This window comes from Centroberyx affinis, unplaced genomic scaffold, assembly GCF_046629955.1.
Source record: "Centroberyx affinis isolate AG114_WGS23_722 - 3 ecotype Tasmania unplaced genomic scaffold, CSIRO-AGI_Caff_v1 ptg001323l_1, whole genome shotgun sequence".
Classification (NCBI taxonomy): domain Eukaryota; kingdom Metazoa; phylum Chordata; class Actinopteri; order Beryciformes; family Berycidae; genus Centroberyx; species Centroberyx affinis.
Window position 1 is genome coordinate 21,591 of NW_027279824.1, and position 25,147 is coordinate 46,737.

The following is a 25,147-nucleotide window of genomic DNA, read 5'->3' on the forward strand; positions in this document are numbered from 1 at the left end:
TTTTAACAGGTTTAGAGTGCCCAAGGGTCATGAGACTCATCCAACACAAAACTTTGGATTCCAGCAAGAAAAACCACCAAACCTGCAGTTACATGTTTTTTTCCGTGACAGCAGCAATATGGCAAGGCGGTTTGTCTCGACAAACGGCCTCGTCTTTCCTCTCTCTGCCGAGGGTTCGCGGCTATAATGCTAGTCTGGCTCTTTGATTTCTCGGGCCTTTCCTGTAAAGCATGATGAGCTTCTCAACTCGGGGTCATCCCAGGAGACAGATCCTTTATGAAGCAGAACGTCTGCGTGCCGTTTGAAGTCCCGGCCCGGGCCTCTCGGCACGGCGCTGCAGCACATGAGCGCCCATGCTGCTCAGTGAGTCTCAGAGATATTATTAGAGACAGTGGATAGAAAAACAACACCTCTCTATTTTCTCTGGGACTTCCACAACAAGACCGTTGACCTTCTTCATGACAAATATAATATTCCCAAAAAGGACATCTGTATTTGGCGTTGCATGTGAAGTAAATGTAGAAGTTAATGCAAGACAGTTGCAATAGCCCAAATGTTGAATTTTCCTTTTATCAAAAGATATACATAAATTATAGCCTATACATTTTTAATTTCTAAAATTATTACTTGACAGTTACTGTTTTTGAATTTTATATATGGCATATTCATCTTTTTTACTTTGCAAAGAGGCAACATTTGTTAAGAGAAACCTGGCAACAGTTCATAAACAGACAATGTTGGTTGTGGAGGGCCATTGTTGATCAGCAGCTCTACTAAACCAACAGCTCTGTGTTCTCTATGCTCCTGCTGTGATTAACCTTGTTTGACAAATACAACTCAGGTCAGACTGGAGGGCCCGTGTTAAACTAAGGCCTGCTAAAATAACAACGCTGGATTACACAGCCACTCAGGTGCGACTTGTACCTCAAATTCAAGTCCACTGGAGCAAATCTCCTGCCAGATAAGGCAACACAATAATATAGCTGCACAGAGCATCAGGCTTTGGCAAACAGTGGGAGGCAAAAGTTAGCTGGTACCTAATTATTTGAACGAGCTCAGCTATTTGGACTGGCTTAACAGCTAAAGAAAGAGTATACAAAAATCAAAATATTAAATCATGAGAAAATAAACACTGCCAGATTTTTTTGTCCATTGTGGATAAGGCCTTGATCTGGAATGCAGTTCTTCCAAGCGGAGCCAAAGTCCTACTTCAGGACTTTACGTTCAGTTCCTCTTGCATATTCACAATCACTGAAAACTCACTATATCAAGTGAGACAAATGTTCCTGTACAAAATATAAAGAATCCATTTATCCAGAGACCAATCCAGTGCTCCTGCCTATTCCAGATTAGCGCCACACCAACATCAATACAGATGAGGGCAAGACTCTCTAAGAAAGTATCAATAAAGAGTGTACAAATATCCACACAGAATTCTTTAGCTCAACCAGTGTCAGCTCCTTCGTTGTATATGGACCAGAGGCTGATGCGCTGGTCCTTGGATCCGGCGGCCAGCAGCCTGCGTCTGGGGTCCTGGTGGTCTGAGAAGGCCACGCTGAGCACCATGTCGGTGTGGTGCTGCAGTACCGCCAGCGGCCGCAGCTTCTTCCAGCCGAACACCCGCACCCTGTGGTCCCAACCCGCCGATGCCACGAGCTTACCGTCCCCCCGGATAGACAGCTGGGAAACCCCAGGGTTGACCAGTGAAACGGGGTCCTGGAGCTGAAGAACCACAGACAGAGAGGAGGCTGAGAGTCTTTAGAGGTGCTTGCAGCTTACAACCATGCATACAACATGCATGCAGAGACACTTGCACATGTATTAAATGCCTTTCGCACACTCACGGCTGTCACAGTGCAGATAAATACAGTTCAGTGCAAGAATGCAGTTTCTAAGGCTACTACCCAAAGGCCAACTAAAATCTTGCATAGCAAAACATGAGGACGATGATCAGCAGTTTCTTTGTTGTTACTGCCAGAGATATCTATTCCTAATACCAAAAAACAATTGTCTGACAAACCAATTAGGTCAGCAAGTTACTTAATCATTGCCGTCTAGGAAAGCGTGTCCAACACAAACAGCAACAGGGAAAGACTATCAGCTGATCTGATGATTGAGGTCGGAGCGGAGGGCTGGATGTCTGTTGAACCTGGCCGAGTCGACTCCTGGGACTCAATCATCGGCCATAAAACATTACGGCACGAGGGCCGCGGGCAAATCTCTCGGCGTCCCACTATTTGGTTTGGAGTTAAAGAGGCGTATTCTGGAGGCGCGACGGGGCTTGAGTTACCTTTGTCACATTGCGCGAGAAAGAGAGAGACCATCTCGCTGAAATGCTTGTTTGCAGAGGCGTTGTTGCTTTAAGCACCTCTGATGAATTACATTCGCACTGAAAGGTCTGGTCAGCGGGAGAAGAGACCCGATAAATACACTGTTGTAACGGCTGCCTGCTAAAGATTAGCCACAGCTCCCTCTCCCTGTGATCTACAGTGTCCCTAGGACTGTATCAATCTCTGTAAAGGGGCAACATTCTGACATATTGTAATGAATGGCGGCTAAGATCGCTATCTAAAAGGCCTGCTGTGGCGGACATTCCTGGGGAGCGAACGTGCTCTTCCTGCGGGTTGGGGATCTCCGCTGCGTCGGTAAATAGGACACAAACATCTGGCTCTGGGAGCTGAAATCAAACTGGACAGCGTAAAATTGACTTCATAAGCTGTGTCCAGGGAGACTAATGGCCCTGAGCGGGAGGAGACGCTGGAGAATTTATCTGCGTGCTCCTGTTCCGGGCTGGAACCATCCACAGGCTGCATGTGGAAGATATAAGCCAGGTACTCCAAGCCCGAGTGGATAAAGTGGAATGCAATGGGAGAAGGAGAGCAGGGAGGAATGTCATTGATCAAAACGGAGCAAGAAAGCTAAACTCAGAACAGGCAGTGGTGTGATTTTTTTTTTTTATTAATGGAACTTTTTGCGAGTTAATCAACCCATCATCGCTGGTACCAATAGTGCGAAACAGCGTGGGGCTGGTTAGACCAAACAAGCCAGATACAACGCTACAAAGGACCCTGGGGGGTGAAAGATTGTTTGGAGCCCTGTTATTACCTCAAGAAGTTGGTATGCCCCAACTTCACTCCATCTGGTTTGCATTACAGGCCTGATAATGATGGGTTTAAGTGTCTATTTTTGTTTGTTTTGCTTCCCATAGTTTGTGTCAGGAAAAGGCATTTATTTCATTAAGGGGTCAATCGTAAGCAGTAAACGGCTAATGATGTAGTAATAGTCATTCAGTATGGCCGGCTCGCTAATTGTTTTTACTTTCTCCAGTCTGAGAAGGCAGAGAGAAAAAGTCGTGAGGAAATGGCTGCAGGGTTGTCTTCAGCTACCACTTTAAATGGATGGTCCTGATTTGCACTTATAGCCTGGCTCCTCCACCAGACACTTCCTGCAGTGACAACAGTGAACAGGGTTTCCTCTGTGATTTTATGTAGCAGTAGCAGTGATGCTTGATGGTAATCTTTGTTTTAGTCACACAGCCAGTTTTGGTCAGGGTTGCGGTGCTAAACATTTTGTTCTTTGGATACTGTATCATAATACAAAATATAATTTCTCAATGTTACGATTATGCTTGTTTGTCCTTTAAAAGGGTATTTGGCTAAGTTATAGTGGCATTTTAATTTTGTGTTCTCCAGCAGTGGTGATGTTGTTCTTGCTGTGGTGCCACACCACTGTTGAATGAATACAGAGGAAACACTACGGATCTTCTAGCAGTGCCATTAGCCAGGGCTCAATTCCTAATGAAATCCATTAGTTCTAACCTGGGAGTCTTGGCTCACTTTCCTTGACGCCCCATTTTTCTTTCCCTTGCTCCCTCACTATCAAACTCTCATCATAGATGGAATCCTTCTTTGGGCCTCATCATTCATTTTTTTGTTTGAACACTCCTTCCTGGCCTGCGTTACAGCATGCACGCACACACGCACACACACACACGCACACACACACACACAGCAGGCCTGCTGTCTGAATGCCAGTTTTCTCAGCTGTCAGGAGGCTATCAGCTCTGCTCAGCAGCTGGGCCACAAGACTTTCTGTGGGCTACAGCGGCTCCAATACAAACTCACACTTCAAGATCCTCTTTTGTAGCATCTTGCCGACAGAAAAGACGTTCAAAAGGAGCGTCCACTTGGCAGATCTCATTCAAGTTTCACTCTCCTTTTCTCTCCCTCTTTCCCCTCGGTCTTGGCACCGATCTTGGCGTTCACGCTGATCTATTGAAACGTCCCATCATCGCTCACTCACTCGAGCCTAGCGGCTGGAAGGATTTTCGCAGGTATTTCTGACACACCCCGACCCTGAATCACACTCAGCAACGGGGAGATTACAGCCTTTTGTCACCTGGCCTGTCAGAGCTTGGCGCTGGCTGACAGGAGATGGACGTGTCAAACAGGTGAGCAGTCCCATTCAGAAAGAGGGGGGGAAAATAAACTCAAAAGAGCCATGATTTCTATGACAGCCGGCCCATGCATCAGAAGAGCTGTGACTGAAGACATACATCAGTGTTGCTGCAGACAGTGGTTGGGCCTGATCCGGACTGACTTATTGGTCACGTCACATCCAAACTGGTTGAGGGGTGAAGGAATTCCTGTTCCACGGAAGATACCATGCGGGTGACCGGGGGGAGACAGTGGGAATGTTTTCACATTCTGGTGAAGATGAGGATCAGGAGCCCCACCTATAGGGAACTGTCATCAGTCTCAGAAATAGCTCGCTGTCAGCCATGCCTGATTTACGCTGATAATCTTCCTCTGTCTATAGCCACTTTTTCTTTCTCCGACTCTCCACTTCACTCTCTTTCTCCATACTCTGGAGGAACCCGTCACTGCACTTGTCAATACATTTGAGTAGCCGCCTAAATATATGTCCACCTGGCTTAAAAGCTTGTAAACCTGAACGGCCACACCCTCATACTCTCACCCTGACACATTCACCAAAAATGCATTCTAGAAGGAGAGGGGGAAAAAAAAAAGCTGAATAGATGATGCATCATTACTAGGAACAGATACCAAGCCAGCCGGGTCTCCAAAGCTCATCGCGAGCAGATAAAGGCCTCTGGGAGCCATGTGTAATACATTAACCTTCATTCCTGAGGCTATCTGTCCTTATCTGGGCTTGATAAGCTCACTTCACCTCCACTAAATCATAACCACGCTGTGTTGTGTCACATTCAGTTTCCCCTCCAGCTCCCAAATAGCAACATCCCTCTGACCTGCCGGCTTGTTCCACTACACTGGGTGGTGGTGCGGGGTTGATTTGTGGGAAGTGGGATGCTGTGGCACTTACGGCCTCCTCAGCCTTTATTGCAGCCTCCCACTGTGAACTACTGTTCCCTTTACTGCAGATGTGTTTTTTGTTTGGCTAAGGGGCCTCCGAGGTTTTGATATTTTTATTACCTCTCGCGGGTCGTCCGTCAGGACCCGGGGCCCGGGGGCCGCTGCCCGGCAGGTCCCCCCCTCGCTACTGCCACACAAAAATACTTTTGTGGGAAGAACCGGGGATAGCTGTCTGGACGTCACACTGAGCTGCACTTCGGGATAATTTAAAAGCCCCTGCTGGATCCTTTCCCCCTCCTTGTGCTTTTTTCCTGTCATCTTCATCCTGGATTACATGCTGAATCAATATTTTGTTGCTTGAGCAAAATAAACCAAATAACCACTCTCCTCCTGTTTTTGGTATATTGAATCAAATCCTTCCCAGTGTTTTTCTAGACGCATTTTCAGGGTGAAAAAACCAGGGCTTTGCAAATATTTCTAATTCAAGCATTCATTTGTAAAAAGCCTCGGAAAGAATAATACCCCTTCCCACTGCAGGAGTGTACTATATCAGCCTCAGGTTCCCCTCTGCTGTGATTCATGGGGGCTGGCTGAAATATGGGGCCATTCCCTTTTGCTCATGAAATCAACAGAAAATATAGCATCAAATGAGGCGTTGCGACTCTGATGCGTTGGCTGTTATGCAAGATGAATTATGGTACAAAGCTGATGTGATCTCTTTTTGGTCTGAATCACCACAGCAGTCAGAGTAGAGAAGATGGTAGAAGATGCTCTGGCACCGGCTTTAGTGTAGATTTTGGAGCACTCCCAAAGTGTGTATGTGTAGTTATACATGATAGGACAAGACAGTACACCGTGTTTTCAAGGTATGGTGGCATGGATCCACAAAGTATGCGCCTTTACATTATCGCTGTCAACAGTGTTTTATTGCTTTAATTTCTTTAAGCGATAAATATAATAATTTATGTCTCTTTCCTATCCCAATGTAAAGAGTAAACCATATTGACAGAGGATGAACCTGTGTGAGTGCATTGGCTGGCATCTTAAAGTCATGCGTTAATGATTGTGTGATATTTATTGGAAAACACAACTAAGGGCAAACATCATTATATTGTCACAAATAAGAAAAATGTTGTGATATATTTTCCAGGACTATATCGGATGGTATTTTGATCATACTACCCAGGCCTAATGTGTGACTACATGTCAGTGTGTGTGTGGGTGGTTGGGCTCTGGAGTGACGGCCCGGCCCTTGGCCCTGGCCCTGCCAACGCTGTGTAACCAGCAGCTGATTTATGGCCCTGGAGCCCTGCTGAGCCTCTTTCCTCTTTGGCCCCCAATGTTTTCCCAGAGAGCCTGGAGAGAGAAGCAACCCTCTTCTCCTCTTTTAATATTTTTGCATTTTTAGGCATTAGCTGACACTCTTAACCAGAGCGCCTTGTGCGACAATAAGTGAGCAGGTAGGGGGTTCGGGGGCTTGATCAAGGACATTTCGATAGGACACATGGACAACACATTGGCTGTTGCAGGGATTGAACTTGTGACCTTTTTAGTTATGGGCAAAAAAAAAACCTTGCAAACTTGTAGCTCCTCCAAGGTGCATAAATCAAAATGAAACAACAGATTGAAATAATTCTGCTACTGTTGGAGAATTATTGACCATGCTTTAATATTAAGAAGATAGCCTTTGTCAGGCATACAGGGTTTGCATGCATAGTTTACAATAAATATATTCCATGACATCCAAAATGGCCGCATCAGGGCCCACTTAACAATCATTCCCCAGTATTTAAAAAAAAAACAAATGCTGTCTACTGGTGTATGAGGCCCCAGAGGGTTTTAACATTTTACAGACAGATTAATTAAATTCCTCAATCATTCCATTTGGGTAAAGACCTTTAAAACGGAAAGCTCTTAAAAGCCACTCTTCAGTTTCTAAGCAAATTTAAATTGCCTCCTCTTGGGATGAGAGAAACTTGTTGATGCATATAGGAGAAAAGTAACACATCAGAGGCTTAGCCTCTTTAAAATAGTGGGCTCACAGGGCCATTTAATTCATGTAAAGTCATGGAATATATTTATTGTCGACAATGCATGCAATCCTGCAACCCTGATGCAAATGAAATGCGTTGATTTTTAATTATAAACCTTTTTGGTTACAGGACAGTTTTCTTAACTCCTCTAGGCCACCCTGCTAACCTACGCCCCTCATCTGCTGACCTGCAGGTTGTTCTGTCCGTCCAGCATCCAGGGGAAGAGGTTCTTCTCCGAGGAGCCTGAGATGCCCCTCATACGCTTGGGGTCAAAGGTCAGGCACATGACAGGTTCAGGGTGGGCGACCGCCTGGCTCAGCGTGGACCTCTGGGATACATCCCAGAGCAGCAGGGAGCCGTCCTCGTAGCCGGCCAACAGGAGCGGTCCGGGACCCGAGTCTGGCTGGAAGGGAGGGAACAGAGGGAAGGAAGGAGGGGAGTTGGAAAAGATGGAAAACGAGAGGGAAAGAGAGAAGTGGGGGTACGATGTGAGATGAGAGCTTTGCAGTAAAAGCCACAGAAACCGCTGCGCTGTGCTAGAAGAGCAGAGCAGAGGTTATCATCCTGGAAGCTCCCGCCGACACCAGGAGAGACGCTGTGGGCTCCATTCGTCAGCCTGCCGCTCCCTCCTCCTAGCACTCCATTACAGCACTCGTCACTTTGCTCCTCATCTGTATCGCCGAGCCACAGGCCTCGCTGCTGCCACTGAGAAATACAGTGGACTAACACACTGCCAAAACAACACTGTCCCTCTAAAGACTTGGTTTACTCTTTGCATTTAATCTATACAATTTCATTAACCTATATTTATTGTATTTTTACTTCTGTATCATACAATTTTGTATATTTTATACTGTACACATTTTTCATTCACTTGTATGTATGTTCTACTGCTATTATTTTGCACATCTCTCATAGTACTGTAGTTCTTTTTTTCATATATTTTGTTTAAATAAATCCCATTTGCTATACTCTTATTTATATTTAATTTTCTTCTGCTGTATCCCATTACTATTGCTGCTGCAACATCCAAATTTCCCCACAGGGATCATTAAAGTTTTACCTTAAAATAAATGAAAAAAATGGGCAAAGTATGAATTACAGTGCATTGCAGAATACATACCGTATATATAGGGGCAAATGCATGCATAGCAAATATACAACACTGCACAATACAGCACAACACACACACATGCTCAGACAAACAAACTTGTATACACACATACAACGCACAAAAGACTTTCATTTTCATCTCAAAATACTAGTACAGACCCAGTGTTTACAAATGGTGCATTGTAAATCTTTCAAATGAGAACAGTTTTAATGCTGCAAACTGCATCATAAATGAAACATGGTACAAACACAAGCATGGACACTCAACCAACACCTAAACTGCCCTCAACCACCGCTGTTACAAAAATATAGAGCAAACACCGCAAAGCACATACTGAGCATAAATGTACTTGTATGCATATAAAAAGGGAAAAGGAAGCAGTATAGGAGTTAAAAAAGAATGACCACACAGAGGATATGATGTAAAAACTAGAAAAAAAGTTGAACACATAAAGTGCTATGATGACAAAACCCTCCAAAATCGAGCAAGAACAAAGAAGTTTTAGACTACACCATCATCAGTGTGTTCTGATGCAATGCTGTATATGTACTAACCGCTAATTCACTAGTATGCAGACATGACAACATTGTGTAATGAATATTTCCTGGTGACACAGATGACCTGCTGACAACATCGCCCATAAAAGAGTCACCTATGACCTATGTCACCCACAAAGCCTTGTCTGACACCCTGTCTGTGGACTATATGCCCTCTGTTGGGAGTCCCAGATAACCTCTCAGTATCTGCTTACTGGCTGTCTCTGGAGGAAGGAGTGTGTGTTATCGGCCGGGCAGAGGAGCTGCGCGGAGGAATACAGTGAGCTTGTAAATCACTTCGGTGAATGAGAACATAAAGGTGAGCTGATAAAAGCAGGGGGCTTCATATATCATGGCACCGCTGGAGGGAAGGAGGGACTGAGGGAGGCAAGGGAAGAAGGGAAGGATAGAGAGAAATAGGGAGGGAGGGCTAGGGAAATTTACAAAAAGAGAAGACTGCAATCCCCCTTGCCTTCCTCCCTCCCTCCCTCCCAAAGTCCCACCATTCCAAAGTCCCACCATTCCCCTCTCTGAGTATGTAAAAGACCACGCCTCTTGTTGCCTAAAACACGCCCCCTTCACATCCACCTCTGCCTGGGAAGTTATGCAAATGATGATTAAAGCTTTTACAATCTTAAAAGACAGAGCACAAAAGACAGATGTACATTGTTGTACCGACTCTTTGTGCCTTTGCTCTAAATTGCCGACAGGCCCCCAGCAATAGCAGTGTGCCCTGCATAGGCAGCAGTGAGGAGGAAGAGAAATTCTTTCCATATGTGCGAGGGGGCCAAGGCTGCCATTTTTTCATCCATCTTCAAGTCCTCTTCTCACTTAACGCTATATATATATTTCTCTTTTTCCAGCTTTAAACAAATTATAGACAGAGCCGTGTATTCCTTCCAAACACGTCAGCGAGGACGAACACTAAGGGATTATGAAAACAAATAAAAACAAGTGAAAATCAGTGGCCCCTGCTTGCCGGCAGGGCCTGGGCTAAGAGTTCCAGGCTGGGGGCCCGCCGTGGCCCTTTGCACTTCACTTAAGTGTAGGACCTCCTTGATTGATGATGTCATGGGTCGGAGGTCAGGGAACCCTGGGTAGACACCTAATTCATTATATCCTCCACAGGCCCTTCTACAAGAGGGCTCTCTGCTGGAGTGGGGCCGGGGCCTCGGGAGGAGATTCATCACTCCAGAGCAGCTGGAAAGACAGATGGATGGAGGCTGGAGGAAGAGGCAAGGCCGAGAGAGAGAGAGAGAGAGAGAGAGAGAGAGGTGTGGTTGGGTCTTCTACAGCACTGGTCAGTGTCCAACCTGTTCATCACCACACCAGCTTCTGATTGAAGATTGCTTTTATGGTATACAGTGGAGGGTAATGAACACGAATGACAGAAAAGTAGTTCTAGTGAAACTGCATAACGTATGTTGACAACTTGCCTTATTTTGAGCAAGGCACTGTCATTCTGGTAGTTTCTCTTGTAATCGTTATGATTATTTTATAAGCTCTTCATGAATTGGATTTGACTCACAATGTCACAAGAATGTGGTGTATGTCTTAACCCACTGAGCTACTGTCCTCTCTGGCATCAGAATCTCTCAATACTACTTCCAGAGTCTCATTAGGGAAATGGTAACAGAGACTGATACATTTGACCGATTAGTGGTATAAGACCATTTAATAAGAGCCACATTGTTCATATACAACACAGCTAATTGTCACTGGCTGAATAAGAGCCTTTGTTAATCATCATCAATAACATTAAAGCCAAAGATTGTGAGTAAAAACACACCTTTTCAAAACTGCTTTTAATCTCTAACTTTCTTTTGGCCACTTGGTCTTTTATTTTCTTCTCTTTCCCCCTATTTGATATGTTCTATTCTCTTATTCACTGATATTGTCTGTTATGTGTTTTGTATCTTGTTTACTATGTAATGCGTCTTAAGTATCTAGAAAAGCGCTATACAAATATAATGTATTGTTATTATTATTATTAAATGTTATGCATGCTGCCAGTGGGGTTAGACTGATGTATTGGTTTGCCAATACAATGCCAATGTCAGTATATCAATCCAATATTAGCCTTTTATTAAAACTTCGATATCGGCCAGTCAATGTCATCCACCTCTGATATGATGCAGTCTGACAACATATTTATTCTATATTTAATCAGTACTACACTGGTCGTTGGTCGTTCATGGGAAGCCCTTAACCTGAACTGATTCTAATGCAACATTTTGATCGGATTTCACACAAGTTTAATTATTATTAGTAGTATTAGTATCAGTATCATCATCATCATCCTGTGTTTCAACGGGAGAGTTTTAGTGTCCGGTCATGGTCTAAATGTTGTTTCAGAGGCTTTCCAAAACTAACAAGAACACTAAAAAAAACATTTTTTATTTGATGGCACAAAATATCAGCTATTGATATTGGTATTGGTAGTCTCCAGTGATCACCAGGTGTGACGTACTGATTTTCACTGTGTATTAGCAGCAAACACCTCTATGTCACTTGTTGATCATGTGGGAAGTCCCTCCAAAACCAGGAACAGCCAAGAGACCAAGAGCCCTGTTTGCTGATGTGGCCCAGGCAGGCACTGCTGCACATAAGGAACCAATCGCGTCCCCCGGTTTTCGCCCCGGTCCGCCATGATGTCATGGCCGCGAGGCGGCGAGGTGATGAGCTGAGAGTGATGGATATCTGTATAGGAACATTTCCTTTTCCCCGCCAGCCTCTGTTCACGTTAAAAGCCTTGCACATCATACATCACTACTGTCCCTCTGGCCGAGCCCGACATCCCCGCACAGGACAAACCCACATATGGAGGCACTTTCTTCCTCCACGCCCGCTGTAGCACTCACCGCTCCACAGCCAATCAGATTCGGAGAGATCAGATAGTGAGCTCAGTCACCTTCTGGATGGAGCTGAGAGCTTGAACTGTGGAAAAGTGCTGGGTGGGATTTTGTTGAAGGGAGGCTGAACTGAGAAGAAACTGCAGTTTAACCATGGCATTTAATCTTGCCCAAAAACTCGAGCATAGAGGGCTTAAAGGATGACAATAAATCTGTTGGTAGGTCTGTCTTAGAAATAATGGAGGATAATCACTTCTCGTCTCAAGGGGTGGAAGGAGGGAGGGATGGCGGGAGGAAGAGCGAGAGAGAGCAACAGAGAGAGAAAAAAAGATAGCTGTGTCAGTGGCTTCTTCCTGGTGTGTTAGCGTGTGTGTGAGAGAGAGAGAGAGAGAGAGAGAGAGAGAGAGAGAGAGAGAGAGAATGACTATGTCAGCGGCCGCCTCCCGGCGTGTGAGGTTAAGGAAACAGTGGGTAGCACATGAGGAGTTGATGTGAAAGACAAGATGAGCTTTTTCTTCTCCAATGATTGATTGACAGAATGTGTGGCCAGTGTTTTCAACATTGCCTGTAGGTGTGTGTGTGTGTGTGTGTGTGCGTGTGCGTGTGGGTTTGCGGTCTTTCCCCGCTGCATGGACTTTCCGAGTCGCTCGGTGACAGTAACAGATGAACATGCCTCAGCCTTGAAAGGAATCAGCCTGGAATGATTTAGAATCACCTGGGCCCTTCGGCTTTGAAGTCAGACAGCTGCCTGCGCTGTATTACACTGATATTATATAATTGATAATTATGTTTCCTGGCAGTCAACGCTGAAACTGCATTGGTTCATAAATCAGACGATGAAAGGAAACGGTGGGTGAAGCTTTGAAATCAAAAGAAAAACACAAACACGGTGTCAGTGTGTACTGCGAGGCTCTGTAACTTGTCAACATGGCTCTGCGTTAATGTCACCTGTATGGCTTTTGTACTTGCCGATTAAAATTATTCTGAACAGTATTGCAAAATTGCATTGATGTGTGCGGGTTCAGCCTCCCCGATTGCCACCGGCATAAATAACTACAGGTTGTGTTTTGATTCCTGTTGCCACCAAACTGCACGGCCCAGCAAACGGATCCAAACCACCCGCAATTTGTTTAAGTCTCGCATGAGCAAAAAAACGCGCTCCGCCCCTCCCCCCGACTCCAACCCCTCGAGAAAGAGTTAATAATTAAGCATGAAAATAATTACAGGGTCTCGTTAATGGGTGGAAAATAAAACTTTCGGCAGCATTTACAAAACAGAGAGCGAACTCCGGCGCGGCTCAGAATGGATGTACAGCTGCAGGCTGATATATGGCTGTGAACCCCCGGCCCTTCCAAACGCTCTAATTACAGTGTTGGGACTCGCTGCCAGCTGAGAAGAAACGCTTGGGAAAAATGGCCCAGGATGAGTTGGTGGGCTATAAATCACGTGGCATGTCTTCCGCGTGCATATTTGTTGACTTATCTATTATTGCGTCTTGTTGTGGGCTGCTGGCCAATCAGTTTATAGCTGGTAAATATAGAAATGGTAACATTTACAAGGAGGAAGAAAGAGACGGAAGGGATTTGACTGCTTTTGATGCTGGTCGCTGAAGGGAACTCGCTGAACTTGGCGTGTCGGGACTCATGGGTATTGCAGTTTAAGGTGAAGTGTGAAACCATAGCAACATTTGCTGTTAAAATGATACATGTGAGAGGATTGCCTTGTGCTTACCTGCCACAGTTTGATACACATGACCATCCCAAGCTTAGCATCTGGTATCAGGCTGCAAACCGGGGCCTTACTGGGCAGCTCAATGATCTTGATCTGCGGAGGAGACAAGACAATTAAACTTTAAAGCGGCACTAAGCAAAAATCAGCCTAAATGACCAAGTGGTGCTGCAACACCACTTCCTCATCTATACTTCACTATTTGAGGCACCATAGATTCGCCCCATTTGCCCAAATTATTTTCATTATCATTTTGGTGGCAGGTATGTTCACTTCTTGCCACACAGGAGGCGATAAATAGAAACTTCTGAGCAAAATACTAAAGTATCAAAGTGAGCTCTCCGTCCAGAGAAAGCTGGAGGAAGAATTTTCGTTCCGAGGAGTGTGGAATTTACTGACGTCACATTACCTGAATATCTTACCTCTCGTTGCCATTTGGGGCGTCAACATGCGAAACTCCCCAGTGCAGCTTTAAGTTAGGTTACTTACATACTTATGCCATGCTAAAATCGCCTAACTGACAATCTGGTGCTGTCCTGCTTAAACTAAAAACCAAAGATGACCAGGCCTTTGCCATCTTGGCCGCCTAGACTTTGGAAGGTCGCTGCCTATGGAGCTGCGGCTGGTAAAAATCTTTGTCACCTGTTAAATCACTTCTTGACACATTTTTGCAGACAGCCTTTTATACAAAATGGTTTTACTCCTTTTATTTGTTGATGAATTTGCCTGTTATTTCCTTGTGTAGTGTTTTCATTCATGTATTATCATTATTGAGGCCCGGCTACATACACACAAAAATATCACGTAACTGTAAGCTGTCGGCCAAGTCGTGATTTGTTTGCCTTTTGAATTCGACTAATAAAGCCGCAGCCTGAATCTGTCATTGTGGGTCAGGGCCTCGGCAGTTCAGAGTGCCTCCCACCGGCGGTACAGTACCATCCATCAGGGCAGAGCAGCCGCCCCGCTGTCTATAATAAATCCTGCTAAAGCCTGACCCCGCGACATGAATGGTGTTTTCCTGCACGCGTTGGCACTGATTCTGATAAAATACACACAGCCTAATGAAGCCCTGCGATCAAGTGCGTGCGTGCGTGTGTGTGCGTGCGTACGGACATCGCCGCAGCACCAAAACTCATTCCGCCGACTTCCTCCGTTGCTGATGATCCGCATATTCATCCTCATTAGGCCTCAGATTAAACATCCCTTTAAGGGAGCGATCTGTATTTTAGCGCTACGCCACATCTGTCCTGCATGTTTACCTCCGCTCGCCTGACAAAGAGGGCCTTTAAGGAGCTGCCTGTGCCTCAGGTGCTGGGCTGTTCTTGTGTGGCATCGCACTGCCCGTAAATAAAACACCAACACTATTAATTAATGTTTCTGCTATGGCAGCAATCCGCTGGCAGGAGTCTCATTGCGAGCAGTAAACAGTAAAACCGCCTGAAACAGCTGAGCAGGAAATTATTAGTCTGTGTTACGTACCTATTAACTACTGCCTATGGAGCTAAACCACACTGCTGTGCATGCGTATGTTTTCTGGGGGAATTTATTTGTGTGAGTGTTTAATTTGTGGATACGTGATAAGCATCTGCCTCGACCAGTGATCTCAGTGGAATGGGGTGGGGAGACAAAATGACAAAATCAGCTGCGGACTGGGTGTGTGTGCGTGTTTCTGTCTGTCTGTCGGCCTGCCTGTTGGGACAATGGCATTATTGAGGTGGTGGGAATCGCAGGCGCCCCGATGCCTGGCCTTGTAGACTGGAGTTAGCGGAGGCACGTTTGGCTGGATCAGGTGACTGCTCTGTCCCTTTCAAGTGTGGCTCCTCCACAGCGGAGTGAGTAACATGAATCTGGAGGCAATAAGAGGTGGCTGAATCGCTGGCCGGCCCCCTCCCCGTCCCGCCTCGCCGCACACAGACTGGCCCTACACAAAACCCCACACCAAACGTTACACCATGTGGGTGAACACACATTTGCTAAGAGACACATACTGTAATGTGCACACACAAATATGACCTCATTCCAGAGCACAGTCTACTGTACTATCAGGCCTGGAAATTAACTTTTTAAACCACCAGTCAAAGTGGGCTTTCATTCCAAAAAGTGGGTTTCATTCCAAAATCTAGTAGCCATTTTAACTATTTTACTTGTCAAAGTGCTTTTTAGAAGAAAAAACAGCTTGTTTGTTGCCTTCCAAAATGTCTGGTAGCATAATCAACTGACTTTCTTACCCATGCAAAGAATGGGGGCACACATAGAGTAGAGACAAGGTGCTTTGGATAAAAGCATTCACGTGGCATGTGAGCCACCGCCAAAATTAACCTGCATTTGGCTGGTGGCTAGTGTTAAATTCCCACCCTGGAGTCCATCCTTCTAATGCGCAGGTTGCCTTATGACATGAAAGCGGCTTTGTTAATGACGCCGTTTAAGATTGTTGTTTGACAGTTCCTGGCTGCAAAGTGCATGCTCACATATCATGTTGACTCACATCACATTCACTGACGCTCAATAACAACTATGTCATAGGCCATATGATTAAATTCAAGCCATTACACATGAGTGGATCAGAATAGATGCACAGGATCACAGCAGTATGGTGGAAGAGAAAGATGAAAGCAGTGCCAACTTCGATGTAGGTGAAACAGTCCATGGTGTGGGACTTCCAATTTTCCAGTTACTTAGGCTACTAAAAGCCACAAATATGCACGGACGCTGAAAGCCAATCCAGCAGACTGGCTATGGCACGTCAGGTCAGGTTTGTGCAGGTTGGCGTTATTTTTATCCTCAAGTGAGACTGTTTAACCAGTTAACCCGCTCACCACCCACCTGCCAGTAATTTCAAGGATGTTTTCTGATCTTGAACATAAGTGCCATTTAGTGGACACTTTCATCCAAAGCATTGACTTAAAAGTTAGAGATGTGGGCTTGTGACTGGAAGGTTGCTGGTTCAAATCCCCCAACTGGGTCTAAATGCAGTTTCAGAGGCTTTACCGCTGAATTACCTATTGAATGCTTTGAATTTTTTGGGAATTTTTGGGCATGAAAACAGTCAAAGAGTCCTGAAGTCTGACCTCCTCGGTCTGCTGTCCAGGGTAGGCCAGTAGCCGGGTCCCAGGGCTCGTCTCCAGCAGGGAGCACTGACAGAAGCCGACGCTGCCGGTCCACACAGAGTCCGTCACCTCGCCACGACCCTCACTCAGATCCCACTGACAGACCCGCATGTCCCGCCCCTGACTGCTCCACCAACAGGGAGAAACAAAGAAAAATCATTTAAAGGGAAAAATGTATTCCTCATTTTTGCTCATCTCAGCATCTGCTACTGCCGTCTTGGTATGGCACCCTGTGTGCATGCTATAAATGCATATATTTTCAAATTTTTTCATCCATGTATTTTTTATGATCGGCTATGTTATGCTTAATACCCTCCATTTGCTCTGTATTCTTATTTATGTCCTATTGGTTCTTTGCTGTATCCTATTATTCATTGCTGCAATGACCCAATTTCTAAGAGTGGTCATTAAAATTTAATCTAACCAAAAAAAAAAATGCATGTTTCTAAAAACGTTTTAAGCTGGAGCACATACTAACATATTATATTTCAACAGGCACCGTTTACAAAGTTGCTAACAGACACATTGAGCTCCAGCAGTGACAACGTTCTCCAATTCTTGTTTATATTTTGCACAGTAATGCATGGGCTTCTGTTGCGGATAGCTAAACAGAATACAGCATCCCCACCAGGAAGGCAAGACCCAGAGAAGCGTCAGACCGACCTGATGAGGGCGTTTGTCGACTGCAGTGTGCTGATCCAGATGACCGAGTTACCAGAGTGGCCTTCTAAAACCTTCTCAGCCCTCCTGGTGTTCAGGTTCCAGATATGGATGGCACCCGTACCTGACCTGCACAACACAACAACAAGGCTGATTTCGGAAGGATTTATAATGAATTATTAATAACAATACAAGGTAAAAGTAAACGTCCCCGACATCCACCCCCCGGGACAATCAGTAACAAATGTCACCTGGATTTGTCCTGTAACTGTAGCGCCCCTCTTGGGCTAATTGGTGTTATTTTGAAAATTCTGGAACGCAGTGGTGAGATGCATCATTCCCCAAAGATTCGTTAAAATTCAATCAGCGGTGTCCGAGATATTGTGTGTGGCTAGTGAGCGATGGATCCATAGTCGCCCTATCACTTCAGTGTGGGGGATGACTTAATACTTCTATGACGACTACTACTAATAATAATATATCAAAACAAAACAAAGTGACAAAGTGCTTTACAGACAATACAATGACAGATGGGTCAATTAGATGAATGCTAAAGAACAATAAAACCGCAGGAATGCTGTTTCTGCTAGCCTAAGTTCCTCAGGCTTACTTGCAAAAGGAAGAGGGGGCGTTTTCATAGATAAATGAAAACATTCTAGACTGTTTGAGGAAGACAAAGAGACAAAACATGGAGATATGTTGTGATGAATGGCTCACCCGGAGAACAGGAGGGGGGGGTCCCCTCCACGGCAGCTGAAGTGGAGGGTGTTGAGGGGCCCGCCGGCCCCCCTCAGGGTGTAGATGGGGGACGGAGCGGGACGAGACATCACCGGATCACTGTACGGATGCAGCGGAGGCCGCAAACCCAAATCACCTCACCCTCTGGAAGAGAAAACAACCCCAGAAATGAACCGAGCTTCAAAGATGTCCATTAAACGTAAGCTGGTGTTTTTGAGGCGAGGGAGTTAAGTGAAACCTTGTTGGGTTTACATTTGTGGTGTTGGGGGGGGATCACAGTTTGGAAGAAATGAGAAATGAGTTCATTTTGTGACTGACTTCAATCACTGGGAATGTTCACAACACTGCAAAATGTAGTTTCTCTAACAAAAACGGCAGATTGGAGACTGACTCGTATGCCATTTCAGCATACGATGAAAAATGAAAACGGTTCCATCCAGATCGGGTTGATTCAGTTGACTCCTGTTATGAAATGGAATATGAGAACGTGAGATGGATAAAAACATAAGTCTGGGCCTAACACTCCAAATCCTTAGAAACCTAGTCATTCCAATTTGTTTATGTAAAAACAATGAGCAAAGACTGATTGTCGGAGAGTGATTTGTTTTCGCCTCCAAGCCTTTTCTATTCGACACAGCAATCAGACAGGCGTGTTTAATGCAGTGTCTGTATTTTCTCTATTGTTAGTAGCTACAAGCCTGTGGCTGTTGGGTGCAGGAGCTCTCTCTACATCTTCCTCCTTCTAGGCTACGTGATAACACCTCTCTTACTCAATACGTCATAAATCACAGCCTCTGACAGCTTAATTACAGTAAACAGACAGAGATTCAGGCTTCTCACTCCTCTTGTGATCAACAGCCGTTGTCCCAGAGGCAGAGGCAGCAGCTCAGGCTTTTATGTCGTTTGTAGGCCGGGCAGCCGAGGAAACCCAACCGACCGCAGGTATGCCGAGAGGAAATGATGCGTCAACGTCAAATCACGGCAAGATCACACGTGAGTGGCTCTCGGTGATTGGCTTCACAGCAGGGTTAGACCGCCACAGGTTTTGGCAGGCCGAAACTGAAGCTGCCGATAGCTAATATTTTGCGCCGATATTACAAGGATTCAGTGTTTCCCCAAGAATTTTATTCTTGGCTGAGTGGAAAGCCTCTGAAACAGCATTCAGACCCTCATGACATTAGAACTCAACACTGAAACCCAGACTAATGAAATTCCTTTATTTGGGTTGGCAGTCGCTAAAGACAGGGTGACCCACCACCTATTCAATGCCATGGGAAACTATGGGATAGATTACTACCTTTACATGAAGAACTCACAAAAATATTACTGAACAATTAAATAGTAAGTAGCGGTAGTAAGAGTAAATAAAGTGTGTAAACAAAATAAAAATGCATTGCAGGTTTTGCAGACTGACACCCGTGAAGTTGTTGAGTAAAATCCTCCCACACCACATAGGAATGATTTCTCTGGTCAGTCATCTGAAAGAAATATCTAAAAAAAGGGAGGTCAGGGAGGAGCCTCCATCATATTGGCAGTGGATGACACTGACTGGCCAATATACGATATTAATAAAAGGTCAATATTGGTCTAATCCTACTAGTAAAAGTCTTAGAACAAAGCACAAGGCTAGACTTAAGCCTACTTTATCCTAATCGTAAAGAATCCAGTTCTCGGCCAGTATAGGCTACCTATTCAAGGTGGGTCATCTGAGTTAATGAGCACTACCCCCACCCCCCACCTCACCCCCCAACACTAACACACACACACACACACACACACACACACAAACAATCGCCCCTTCCCCTACTTTTACTTATCATAACCCCTTGCTCCCTGCAATCGGCAGACGCTGAAACCGGACCCCGAGGCATTCAGGAGCAGCTCATTTCAGGAGGTTAGTGGTTAAATTGTCCATGTGAATCTGTGAAGCGGAGAGACGGACCTCTGGCCAGCCTGCCTAATTAAGCACACAACGCCACAGTCTGAAGGCCTCACAAAGACACACTGTCATCCCAGCTCGGCTATCCCTATACCACAACAGACAGAAACACTGCATATTTGCATATTATTGAGCACTTTTTCCACCTTCACCTAAACAACAGCTCCCATTAAAGCTTCCGTTCTGCCAAGTATTCTACCACCTTTTTTTGCATGTTCCCTAAAGCTATGGTTAGATACTGCATCAACACGTTTTTTTTTACTGCCAATACCACATGAGTACTTTATCAGCCAATGATGAATACAGTTCCTATCAAATACTCACAATATAGAATGACAATTTTGTGTCATTACAAAAAATGTGTGAGAACTAGCATTCTCCATATGTGGGGAAAAAAAAGCAAAAAAACATAAAGTCATTTGGTTTGATTTCTGGCATGCTACACAACATGTGACTTTTAATATCAGATACTAATATTGGGGAAATTCTACAATACTCACATCCCATTTTAGCCTTGTATCATGTATATCTCTGGACCAAACCAACAGCAAACCCACTGGGGTTTGCACAACTGTACTAACTTGTTTTTATGTGGTATGAAGAAAATGGAAAAGGAAAAATGTCAACAGTGTTTTGTGAGGGTCTATTAGTTAAGCTGCTCTTCTTGTGAATGGGTGGGTAAGGCTGCATTCCTCGGCCAGAGTCCTGTGCGTGTGTGTGGGTGAGTGTGTGTGACAGGGGGAGGCTCACCCTGATAACAGGTGGATTAAGCTTCCCTTTTTGTCCTCCTAGAGCAGGCCTGTGAGTCAGGGACGCAGCAGCCTGAAGCTGGTTGTTTTCACTGCCTAAAGACCAGGGGCTTTAAAACTTTCCACTTGCGATCGAGCCTCTGTGTCAATCAAAGACAACAGCAACAATGACTGACAAGGAAGTTGGGGACAGTGAGGGAGACCCGCCAAACCTGCATCCAATAGACGGCTATAATGCCCACTTTTCCCCGCCACTACTTCCTCAGTCAACTGTTTCTCCTGTTTTCCAGGCGTCAGCATTTCCAGTGCCTGAGCTGCCTTCAACAATGGATCTGTTGTGGTGGCTGCTAGCGAGTCACCCGAAAACCCAAATACAAACATGCAGGCGGCCGTGGGAGGGAGAAACGGTTGGCAAATAAACAAGCCGGTGGCAGGATGTCACTCAGAGCTATTTGCGAGGACCCTTCAATTGTTTCGAGCTAACCCAGAGAGGCGGCCGAGCAAACAAACCAGCCTGCCACTTGTCAAACTCATATGTTTCACATCAAAACACAGCTCCAGTCCATGCAAAGGTATCTCGCTGATCAGTGGTCAAAGGATCCTCAAGGACTTTTCCGTGGATGAACAAAAAACGTGTTCTCTCTCCGGATTTCCAAAACTCCTCTGCCTCCCATCAGTTTTAATAAACCTAAGTAGCTTTCATAAAGTGATTGAGCAATAGATAACCACAAACCCGGCAGGTCAGTGAATTTTGCGGTGCAGCCTGGCCTTCTGGGCCGCACAATTACTCCAGTGCTCTTATTAAACATGTCCACGGGAAAAATCTCAGAAAGTACAGAACGGGGTAACTAGCTGGGGCCTAATTAAATCAGTGTGTCGTGGACGGGGCATAATAAATCAGACTGACTGATTAATATACCTGAGCCGGGTCTGGGAGCCAGTGGGAAGAGGCAAGAGAGGAGGATTGAGGCTCCTGCTGGCCCCGTAACAGATAAGACAGCTCTGGGTAATCTGACTCTAAGTCCGTGGATAAAGGCAGTTTGTCTCTTCTTGGGCCGTCTGTCCACACCTACTGGGTAATTAGGCCTAATTATGAGAGAGAGGTCCGCTTCCCCTTCATGTTATTAAATAAGAGCCAGCCTCGTCCGCCAAGGATCTCTCAACACCAGCAAGGGGCTGGCGACCTTCAGATCAAACGCAGCCACTATCTGTGCCCCCCCCCCTCCCACCTCAGCATCGCCGCACATATGAGGCTTCGGGTAGGGAGGGGATTGGGAGACCGTTCGTTATGATATGGGGCTTCAAAGTTTTTTTTTGGAGGGGGGGGGGGGGGGGGAGTCCTGTCCACATTCCTGGCCTGGACTCTTTGGAGCTGGTATCATGTGATCGGCAGCTACCCACCTGAGCTGCCCCCTTGTCATATTCTGCCATTCATAAATAAGAGCGGGGAGGGAGGGATATACTGATCACAGGGAGGGTTTATTATAGAAGCTGTATAATGCCCCAGCTTCACAGGAGCCATTATGGAGGCATGGGATCCCGAGATCCCCTGTTCTGATATCATCGTCGTCAAATATGAGATTTGAGCTGCGTGATGAAAAACTGAAAGCAGCTTACACATAACTCAAAAGCAGGCATTCTAGATAGGCCTACCAGTGGAAAGTTAGGCCCAGTCTATAACCTATCAGTCCAGAATAGCATTTTACTCATGCAGCTTCGCCAACAAAGTAAAAAAAAACTTTGTGACTGAATGTTTCAGAGAAAGTAGCCTAATCCCTCCTTTGCTGCCACATCATACCACAGCCATTAGTCATTCTGTTTTTTTTATCAGAGGCAATGGCCTTATCTGCTGTTTCCCTGCTTTTCACCGTCTTTCCAAGGGGTACTTCCACCTCTCTGGGCGGGTGGATGGGTGGGTGGTGAGCTGGCTCTGCAGCCATTAGTCAGCCTTTCTGCCCTGACCCTGCCCCCGCTAATACCGATCCTTCTGAGGAGGAAACCGACGTCCCAAATGGAGAGCCAGGTCCATTATAAAAGTCCAGTTAGACAAACAGCGCAGGAAGTGGCGAGGAAGACACACACCCTTTATTGTGTCTTGGTGGGGGTATCTGGGTTGGATAAACAGCCCAGCGTCAGATAGAGGCTGAAGTCAGACACAAGTGCGCCAACACCCACTGTCACTCACAGCTGCAGTGAGCGGGAAGAGGCGGCATTGTTCGCGTCAATGGCGTGAATGCTAAGCAGGGGCCATTGCAGATAAGGGCTCAATGCCTTGTGGGTGTCACTGAGGCAGGCACTGATGGAGCACTGTGTCAGAGGGTCCTGATTTAGGAGGTCTTGACTGTGGTCAACAGGTACCGGGGACCTTATCTGTTTGCATTATCACCTATTTCCTCCATGGGGTCATTTACCTGGACACTAGAGGATAAAGGGACACAAGAGGTTTGACAGCTGTAGTGTCATCGTACATCACCAGACATCTCGGGTGTGACCGCCTCCAGAGCTATGGGGATTTCGCTGTGCTTGCAGCCAAGATATGAAAACAAGCAGATGTTTGCTGTGCTGTAATCCCAATAAGACAACATGCAACAGGGGGAAGCACACACTGATAACACTCCTTACAGATGCTACACTTAGTCATCTTCAGGGGTGTGGTGAGTGATGACTTAAGGGAGACTGAGTGATGAATGATGTTGGACTCTAAACAGCTTCTAGAGAGGGGCCAGTACCCACCAAAAGTGATGTCAAGCATTTATATATAAGCAACTTGAATAAAAGCAAAACCATTACAATTGTCTGACGTGTGCAGCATTATCCTGACAGATACTACTAGCTGAATATGGGAGCTCTATGATCAATTTCACAACTAGTGACAACTAAGTAGAATGCAATTAGATCAGACTTAGAGTCTCAGCTCACCCACACACCCCTTTCATTCAAAATTGCAACCAAACTAGGGATAGTTGCATCAGAGCTCGCCCCAAGACGTTCCATGCTCTCATCTATGGAAAGAAGGGTCACACCAAACTCCATTTAAAAATCTGCCATTTAATGTTGCCTTGCTATTCGGAAAAGATACATCAAAGAACATAACGTTTAATTGTGAGAGTCGTCATACCCCTGATCCAACAAGCAGCACAATTCAGTCAAATTTCAACTTTTTTTTGGTTCACACTGTTCACTACTTCTCCACAATACTGTATATATTTTGTGGGAGGGAGACTATGAAGGAATAACAGGTGAACCAGTTATAAAGCTTTTACATTTTACTGACATAAAATGCTGGCTGTTGTATTGGCTGTATGCCGAAATGCGAGGTGGCTCCAAATGATACAGAAAAAGTTTTAAATGATGGTCTACGAGGTATGTATGTTTGCCGATAAGCACGGCAGATATAAATTACCAGCTTTTTGAATGGAGGTTGGCGACCTGTTCTCTCCATACAAGAGAGAACGGACCGTTATCGAGGCTACATCAAAGTCCCTTTGGCAACAGATCCTGTGTATTGCTGAATGTCTGATGAGGAGGTCTCTCAGTCTCTCACTTAGCCTACTTTACTTGGTTGGGCTACGTTGTAGGCTACGTTGTATTTATACCGGTGTCCATTTCTTACGAGTCTGAACCTTTGGCATTGCCTCAAATATTGGTCTCAAAAAGAGAAAAGGTAAAAATAAAGCACATCTACAAGCACTTGACTTACATACTCCAAGTCTCTGGCATGTAGCAACAAGCTAGCAACATTACCTACCAAACAACACAGTCCATTCCTCCAGTATGAGGCGCTGACTGAGTAAAGAACAGTGACTATGGTAAAACGAAAGCGTTTACAAAACTTCACAAAATACCATTTGAGTGAGACATCGGTGTTTTGACAGTTGTCAGGAAAGCTGCACCAGCTTAGCAAGGCGAGGAGAGGAAACAAAACATGCGCCGTTGAACTTGAAGGACCCTTATTTTCAGCAGATGAGCTGCCCTAAAAGGTGCCTGATAGAAAAAGCAGGCGCAATCTCTCTCTCTCTCTCTCTCTCTCTCAATTCAATTCAGTCTGCTGCTGCTGCAGTGTCTCTCTCTCTGTGTGTGTGTGTGTGTGTGTGTGTGTGTGTGTGTGTGTGTGTGTGTGTGTGTGTGTTTGTGTGAGACAGACAGAAAAAACAATATTGAATCTAAGCAAGCCAAAAATAAATGAATAAATAAATAGCCAGTTGGATTTTCTGTTATAAAGAATAGAATAGAATAGAATAATTGGGAGTTTTAAAATTGTAATAAATATTCTAATAATAGATATTCTAGATTAGATTATCTATTAGAGAATTTGGGCTCGTATCAAAAACTTTGATGGCTGCCTTATAAGACATTAG

The 25,147-nt window shown here is 45.3% G+C and overlaps 1 protein-coding gene across 1 annotated transcript; it reads right to left on the reverse strand.

Moving 5' to 3' along the window:
- Positions 1-600: 600 nt before the first annotated feature.
- Positions 601-24,687, reverse strand: gnb1l (guanine nucleotide binding protein (G protein), beta polypeptide 1-like). Its single transcript, XM_071525672.1, has 7 exons — positions 24,635-24,687; positions 18,081-18,245; positions 17,367-17,492; positions 16,665-16,827; positions 13,600-13,692; positions 7,554-7,769; positions 601-1,722 (listed from the first exon to the last, which is right to left on the reverse strand). The coding sequence occupies exons 2-7, from the start codon at positions 18,188-18,190 to the stop codon at positions 1,444-1,446; spliced, it is 987 nt and encodes a 328-aa protein (XP_071381773.1). The 5' UTR covers positions 18,191-18,245; positions 24,635-24,687; the 3' UTR covers positions 601-1,443.
- Positions 24,688-25,147: the final 460 nt, after the last annotated feature.